The sequence below is a fragment of the Tribolium madens genome, unplaced genomic scaffold, assembly GCF_015345945.1.
Source record: "Tribolium madens isolate multiple individuals breed KSU strain unplaced genomic scaffold, Tmad_KSU_1.1 Scaffold_3;HRSCAF=73;Tcas5.2_LG2, whole genome shotgun sequence".
Lineage (NCBI taxonomy): Eukaryota > Metazoa > Arthropoda > Insecta > Coleoptera > Tenebrionidae > Tribolium > Tribolium madens.
The window spans coordinates 504,346-513,018 of NW_025401006.1; the positions used below are offsets into that span (position 1 = coordinate 504,346).

The 8,673-nt window shown below is 32.1% G+C and overlaps 1 protein-coding gene across 1 annotated transcript; it reads left to right on the forward strand.

The window, feature by feature from the left end:
* The first annotated feature begins 232 nt into the window (after positions 1–232).
* LOC123007426 lies at positions 233–4,602 on the forward strand. The gene is made up of 2 exons (XM_044402723.1): positions 233–361; positions 2,970–4,602. The coding sequence occupies exon 2, from the start codon at positions 2,988–2,990 to the stop codon at positions 4,467–4,469; it is 1,482 nt and encodes a 493-aa protein (XP_044258658.1). The 5' UTR covers positions 233–361; positions 2,970–2,987; the 3' UTR covers positions 4,470–4,602.
* The last annotated feature ends 4,071 nt before the right edge of the window (positions 4,603–8,673 follow it).

Here is an 8,673-nt window from a genome sequence, read left to right on the forward strand (position 1 = left end):
AAGTTTTTACTTTCGTATTTATTTTACATAAAAATTAAAACTTAGACAAACAACTCATGTGCAAATTTATAAACTGTAAAAAGTATATTGTTCTATAACTGCCACTGGTTTTTGACCCAAACAGCTACAGGTACGTATGGTTAGAGCACTTACAAAATTTTCCTGCTAAATAAGTTGCCTATCCATTTGAAAATATACAAAATTGAACGGTTGAAACGCAACACCCAACACATTCTTATCTTATGGCACAGCTGATTACGGTTGCATATTTGAAAAAATAAGTTCCTCCTCTTTTGTGCAAAAGTTAGACCTAAAGAAGTATTTTGTTTCTGGTACTGGTTGTTCCTGTCTCGTGGATCAGGTATGTAATTTTATTCAACCACTTTTCATTACCAAATTACTATAAGATTCAACAAGCAAAAGTTAAATCGACAACTGGGAAGTACAATAATTATGGTGAACATAATGTAAACAATCAATTAATTGCTTTAATCCCTTGATGAAAACGCTTTGATATTGTATAAAAAATGTATTCAGATTTATTTATTCTAGCAACATTAATATTATTCTAGCAGCATTAACCTTTAAGGTTATGAATTGCCTAATCATAAACAACCACAATCTATTTCTATACTCCTAAAATGTAATGAATACCGAGGATTGTACTCTAATATAGTTTATGTAAACAAAAAATTATTAATCTTTAACTAATTTAATTAACCCTAATTTTGTTTAAATGCGGAATTCCCAACTTCCCTTATCTGTTCTACATATCTTATCTTACTTGTATCATACCTACAGTGGATTGTAAGTGTATATCTATAAACAATTTTAAAATACCGAATGTGCAAAAAGTAGAGTTCTGTAATGCAGTTTTGGAATTTATTAAATTGTTTAGAGTACGTAATACCTAATTTACCTACAATTAGCTTTTTTACAGGTTTTGTAGACCTACCTACCTGATTAAGAAGGAATGAACTAAATTATTATGTATTCGTTCAAGCATAATTTTAATTAAAATAAATTAATTCAGGGACAGTTGGAGACAAAATACTTTGGTCGTCACTTTTCTGACACTTTAATGTAATTCAAGCTTTAACGTTAAAATGAATGACAATTTCAAATTAATGAGAGCTATTATATTTTCCTATCAAAAATATGTACATACAACTTGACAGTAGCTAAAAATAAGGTTAACAGTCCTAAAGCATGCTTTATCATTTAGTGTCATTGTGACATTGACGACCAAAGTATTTTGTCTCCAACTGGACATTTTTTATTAGTATACATAGCCCTATGTATACAGTTAAAAAAAACGGGTCAATTTCATAAGGTAGGAGACTAGTATTTCAAGCTTTTAGAGGGTACTAGATATTAAAATATTCAAAACTAAAATTTTGTGTCAAGTTTGTCAACTGTCAGTCTTGAATCTTAAACCGGTGCTTTAAAAAGTTAATACCATTTGTGATACCGTGTACATCAAAGAAAAAAAACTGAAATGTTTGTGTGGTATCAAAGGGAAAATAGTTTAAGGAGGGTGAGGGCTAAGAACAGCCTGCATTGACACAAAATTTAATTTTTAAATATTTTAATATCAAGTACCCTCTAAAAGCTTGAAATGTTGGTCGCCTACCCTATGAAAGTGACCCGGTTTTTTTAACTGTAGGTATACATAGGGCCATGTATACTAATAAAAAAATGTCCCTGTATATTCATTCTTTATTTTTAATAATCAAATATCTATGAGTAAAACTTATAAGAATTGAATAATACCTAAATGAAGAAGAAAAAAAAAACAAGTGATATCATTTGATTTATTGGTAAATTTAATAAAACAAAAATATTACAATACGTGTAGGATGAATAAAGATTTTGTACTGGTTGCAACTGACGATAGTATACAGGGTGTTCCGTTTTTATTGTTACAAATTTAAACATGTAATAGAATATTAAGTTTTAAGACAAAAATTTTCTATGAATATGTATCAAAAAATGTTACGTAAGCGAGCTACACCCCTTGAAAGAGATGCGTTGTTTATGGAGTTTTAACACTATTGCAGAATAGATAAAATTACAAGAGTTGGTACAGTTGATTACTTTTAAACACCTGAACGAATTTAAAGATCAGTTTTCGATATTTTTAATCACGGGTCTCTTAAACGGTGAAACAAATTTAATTTTTAATTTTTATCTTCTTTATGGTCTGTAAGATTGGAAACTGATTTTACACAAAAACGGTAAGTTTTATAGAAAAAATGCAAGATACTTATTTTTGTAAAAAACTATGAAATTTAGAATTTTGTGGCTGAAAGTGGCAAGAACCAACAGCCAAATTAGCTAGGGTACTTTTTACTCTTTTTTTTTAATGTTCTTGATATCTTAATTAATTACAAAACACCCTGGATAGTGTTAATAAAAAAAATGTTTTTCACATAATCATGTTCTGCGTATTATTTTTTTTTCGGACATTTATTTCTGGACAAACATTTTTGCAAAACCGGACACTTAAATGTGGACGGAGGGAGTAGTATTTTATGGAGGAGTGTATGTTGATATACAGGGTGAATATAAAGTATGAAACCCAGCGTTTTTTTTTAAATCATTTGCCTCCAGAAAATAATAATTACCTAAAATAAAAAAAAAAATTGAAAAAATTAGATAGAAAGTAGATAGCTGTAATCCTTAGATCATAACCTTCATTATAGTGAATTGCCATTTAAAAAAATATAAAAAATTGTAGAACTCAAAAACAAAAGAAAATTTCAAAAATTTTTATTCTTGATAAAACATCACATTTCTATAGTACTCTATCATTTATCAATTAGTTTTTCCAAAAATAAATGGTTTAAGCAAAAAACGTTTGGTTCCATACTTTTTATTCACCTGGTATGTATTTTCATTACGCTTTTCAATATACAAATTATATTCTTTCAAGAATGAAGTTACTTCAGCAAAAATTTTTATTGCAGATTCAAGCTTGTGTCACCATGTTGATACCACAAGAAGCCCTTAATTCAGCAAAATGCAATCTTTGTAACAAATTCCTCTCGTATTTTCCAATTTATACATGTGAGAATAATCAGCCGATTTGTGGCCGTTGCTCTGCAATTTTGAACGATAGTAATTTTCAAAGAGCTACACTCTTTGAACAAATTGCACAGTATTTAAAATTTCCATGTATTTATCACACGGAAGGCTGTGTCGAAAACTTGTTCCCTGATGAGGTTCCCAATCACGAAGAGAACTGTCCTTACAAAATAATTGCATGTTCACAAGAATGCATGTGGCAAGGAAGCGTCAACGAACTTTTGGATCACTTTGAAGAAACTCATCCAAATGCAATTTTGAGAGATGGCGAGTTTGAAATAAGTTTTCTTAATTCGTACGATACGTACAGTCTGCTTATATACGAAGACGAGCTTTTCAGTCTTAAACGAAAGTTTGATATTAACGAAAATGTGCTGAAATGTTCAGTTTTTTGCTATAAAATGTTGGATCCGGTGACTAAATATAATTATAAAATCACCGTTTGGAATGGGACTAGGACTGAATCGGTAGAATTTGCTCCAAAATCAGCTGATACATTCTTAGAGGAAAATGTCACCGAAATTAGCGCTGAATGTATTAGGGATCGACTACAGGACCCATCCGTGATCATAGGAACTATTCAAATATTTGATGAGAAAAAAATATCGAACCCAAAGAAGAAACCAAATCCGGAAATAAATTTTGAAATGTTGAGCGAATTAGAGTGCCCAGTGTGTCTCCATTACATCATCCCTCCGATTTTCCAATGCGTCACCGGCCATAGTATCTGTGGCACTTGTAAAGAACAAATAACTCAATGTCCAATTTGCCGAGAGGATATCAAAAACACCCAAAACTTTACCCTCGAAAAAATGGCCTTTCTTATAACATACCCTTGCAAGAACTCTGACCACGGTTGTGATTTTGCCGATAAACCTGGAAAGATAAAACATCACCAAAAGTACTGTCTTTACGGACCGCAACATTGCCCTCTTAAAGAGTATGAAAATTGCAATTGGAAAGGCTCTGCTAAAGATATCTATCGCCATATTCAAGACGTCCATCATGATAACATTCTTGAAGTCGATACAGTGAGATTATTTCTTGATGGTAACTATTTCGAGGAAGAGGAAAACACATGCTACATAATGAAATATGGAGACGCTTTATTTAAATTGCACTATCGGTATTACAGGCAGCGTTTTTATTGGGCAATGCAACTGATCGGACCCCCGGAAGAAGCCAATAAATATAAATTCGAAATTGACATATGCGATAATAATAATAACAACCGCAAATTATTTTTGAGGAATTTTTGTTCAAATTTGAAGGAGAAGAATGATTGTTTTACTGATGCCGACCAGTATGTGTTTCTTGCACTTGACCAAATTAGATCGTTTTTGTCAGAGATGTTGACTTTCAGAGTCCGAATTGTCAAGTAGCTGCAGTAATTATTTCAATTTTTTATATTTAGAGTTAAAGGAATAAATTAGTTAGTTTATTTTGTTATTTTTATTACTGATCATGTATTTTATCAGTTATTTGTGCCAAGAGGAATAAACTTTAGATTACTAATTGTAGTTTTTATTTCTGCAAAATGTCTAGCGTGACGAGATTAAAGGTGGGTTTCCCCGTTGTCGGTTGCTCAACATGTTATGAATTTAGCCAGTAATTGAATTTAAAGCCGCGGCGTGAAGACTTGGTGATCTCAGATCAAAGGCGTATTGTAGCCCACCCTTTACAACAGCCCTTTGAGACGGTGGCTCTTTGCATCTATCTCGATGGCATGTGAAGAGTACGCTTATCGAATAAACCCTTCTTATCTATTAAGAAATATTGTGAGAATACGTGTCTTCAGTACATACACGCAACTGTTTACAGACTTATCTAATATTTTACAAAAGTTTTATACAAGATAAGAAACTCCTTACATAAATTTCGAGTACCCACAATTCATTTCTTTTTTTGATTATGCGAGTTTACAGTCGTTAGCATACGTTTTGTGAAAGCATCGCGGAAATGCAAATATCATTCCATCACTAAACGTTCCGATGAGAGGAGAGATGTTCCCTTTAAGACTAGCATGCAGATTTGCATATTCATGTAGATGTTTATTCATAGGAAAAATTCTCTTGTCTTTCCACCTTATGTGAGAGAAATGATTGACGCTAAGGACTTCCCTGTGTGATAATTTAAATAACACATTCCGTGCACGAATCGCTGCGAGACCCTTTTCACGGACAAATGAAAATGAATTTAGCGAAAGAAATCGCGAACTGGACAAAATAGCCGAATTAGCGATCTTTCACTGGATTATTACCAAAGTCACGTACTACACGCAGATGGCTTTAGAATCACAAATTAGCTTTTGCAGCAGCTTTGCTGAAATCCTGCAACTCGTCAACACAACGACGCCAAATTTCGGAGACTTTTTTTCGGACAAAAATTACACATCATTAGTAACACCAAAAATTAAATTTAAAATAAGAGTTGGCCATGTTTACGCAAACAGAATGAAACATAAATTACAGACTATATGCGACTAGATTTACGTTGGGTTTTTCGTATAAATCTATTTTGTGGCGATTAAATGACACCACACTCATCCAATTCGCACCTTTTCCTGCTAGAAACAAGCACGCGGTCGAAATCAAGGCGTCAGCAATATTTCAGTGGTTTTGAGGTTTGCAGTTCCACAATTACATCCGCACAACATCTAAGCAGACTATTAATCAGCAGCACTGCCGACTGAACATGATTTCTTCGGTCAGAAATTTCACAACACGTGTGAATTCCCTCGAAGTGTTTCGCTGAAAACTTGTGAGAGTCGCTGAATAATTCACGGCTAAATTAGAGAAATGTGCGTGTTGCGCGTTTATCGCGAGACTCAAGCTTTGATAAATAATAGATTAGTCTTGTAAATCACACAAGTTTGCTAGTTTCGTAAGTGCACTTTGTTACCTAAACTGTTTCTGCGGTGCCCACCTTCGAGTTGTTTCAGGATTACGCGCTCCTGAAATAACAGCATCGTTTGCGGAGAATGCAAATAAAGAGGAAGGCATATTTGCTTCAAATTAAACATTCAGAGGATCCGCAGACTGCTTTCAAGCTTTAGACGAAGTAGGTGTCAAGAAATCCGAATCGTCACATTCTGAGTTGTGAGAGCTAAAAATATGTACTAAAAACGTAAAACAGAATGACTTTTTGTAACCTATAGTATTTTATTTTGAAAATGATCAAAATAAAAATTACAAAATCAACTGTTGTTTCAACCTTTTTTTTTTCATCAAAAATCAGCTTTGTCTTAAAAAATTCCTGAATTGATGCAAAAAAAATTCGTAACAATGTTTGAATCTAGTTTTTCGGTTTTTGTGTCATTTCATTTATTGTTTTATTTGATTTAAGTTTTATTTATTTTTTTATTTTGTACTTAATGTTAAAGAGTGTTCTTATCAACTAATTTCAGTAGATAAAGTAGTCTTTTATCGTCTAGTGAAATAAAGTAATTTTTATCTACTGCTTATACAGTAATATAATATTTATATTTCAAGAAATTCTGGTAGGTGAGTACAAAATAAAACGAAATATTATACACGACGACAAAGATTGTTTTATCTACTCGTGAAACAAGTCCACTCGTGACTTCGTCACTCGGAAACTTAATCTTTTCACTCGTAGATAGACTATTTCTTTATCGTCTTCTATAATAAATAACTATTTAAGAGCTAAATTTTAGAATTTGCGTTTAAGCATATTTTTGAATAAGTGGAAAATAAATAAATGAATAAGTAGTTATTTATTAATTATTATACAATACTATAAACAATCTTTGTCGTCGTGTATAATGTTTCCACGTGTTTTTATTTAATGAAACATCGGTCTTGTTTTAACAAAAAATTGTTAAATTAATGCAAAAAAATCCTAAGAACAAGTTTTTAAAATAAGATTTCTTATTTCGTTCCTGAATCTACTTCATTTTTTTTTGTGTTGCTTGTACAATTTTTCTTCTTATATTTGATTCTCACTGCATTCTGCGTCAAGTATTTACATAAAAGAATCTCTTGTAATTTTAAAAATCAAAATAAGGTAAATCTGATTTGTCTCACAAGTCGTATTCTTGACATTTTTTTACTCGAGAAAAGTTTATTTTAAAATATCATTAAAACTTAAAAAAAAAATTATAACTATTAAGACAACTAGAGTTTTATAGACAGTTTAAAAATCGAGGTCGTAGTTTTAATAGGCTGAGATTTTTAAACTATAAAACTCGTGTTGTCTTCAAGATTTTTTGCAACACTAATACTGAATCAGAAATTTTACTAAATTCGGAAATTATTATACAGAAGTATGTCAAAATCGACAAAAAATATGCATCAGCATATTTTATAGACTCATAAGATACGTTGTTATTGACGACGTACTTTATAGATGAAGCGTATTCAGAAACATAACAAACAACCTTAAATGCATCATAGAAACAGTATAAGGTATTAGTGTTACAAAAAAATATTTATTTATTAAAAAATGAATTATGAATTATGAAAAGTGATTCTTGGCGAGTGTTATTGAAATGGCCGATCGTGAACTCAATAAGATAGTAATAAGATGTCGTAGACGCAACATTAATTATGAACAAAGTCGAAAGTTGTCGGTTGATATCGTCTCAGGAAATATTAATGCCGTCTCGTTGTAAAACTGTGCTAGAATGGTTTTGTAAATCAATAAAGACATTAAAAGTTTACAATGCAACGGGAAATAAGACGCGTTTCCTCCGTTGTATTCATGCATGAATCCTTGACAAGTTTCGCGTCGAGCCATGTTGCCTCCGAACGTATCAGTTAATTTAGTAGCGTGCGGCTGCAAAATACAGAATAGTAATTAGTAATCCATTTTATAGAGTCGGAACAATAGGACTTGAATGAGATTAGCAGCGTCTTATTAACTATAAAACACAAGTTAGATTCGTGCGTGATTTCCAATTTCCATACTATTAGGAAACTTGATGGCTTTCAGACCTAATCCTCGTGGGGTGCGATGTGAATACCTTATAATGGAGTTTCCTTGCTGATTTTTCTAACTGTTCGAATTGATTTTATAGACTCGAAACCAACACTCGCAAACAAAGAGAAAATGATGAATGAGCTTTTTTCATTACCTCATACCAAGTTAAGAAAATTTAAACTATTATTGCAAAACTGAGACTCGCTGTCTGCTGTCTCAGAATTAACAGGAAGTTCGAGCATAAATGTAAAGATATGCAAGTTTGCAACAAGTATCATTTTCGTTGTATTGTTTTGCGCTAGGTCTCCCCAACTTCCTGTTGTCATCATTATCAGGAGACATCTCACAATGAATAGATGGAATATCTCTTATAATTTGAGATTTTATTGGTCGTTTTCGGTAAAAGAGTATAAACTTTACTCCTTACTAAAAATTGTCAAAAAACATGCTTTGATGCTTCTTTATGTCCCTAGAGAAGAGCTCTCCGTATCTGAGCAGAGAAGCACCTCAATCACGTCTGTAATTTGGTCAATTTTCTTTCCATATGAGAAAATATAAACTGCCATCTGATTCGATTTACTATCAGATGCAGAACGCATCTCAACGGGCAGACTTCAAAGCGAACCTCCTGATCTCTTATTATGT

Excerpts from the sequence above, each read along its gene's own strand:
- LOC123007426 (XM_044402723.1), top strand. The coding sequence starts at position 2,988 with ATGTTGATACCACAAGAAGCCCTTAATTCAGCAAAATGCAATCTTTGT.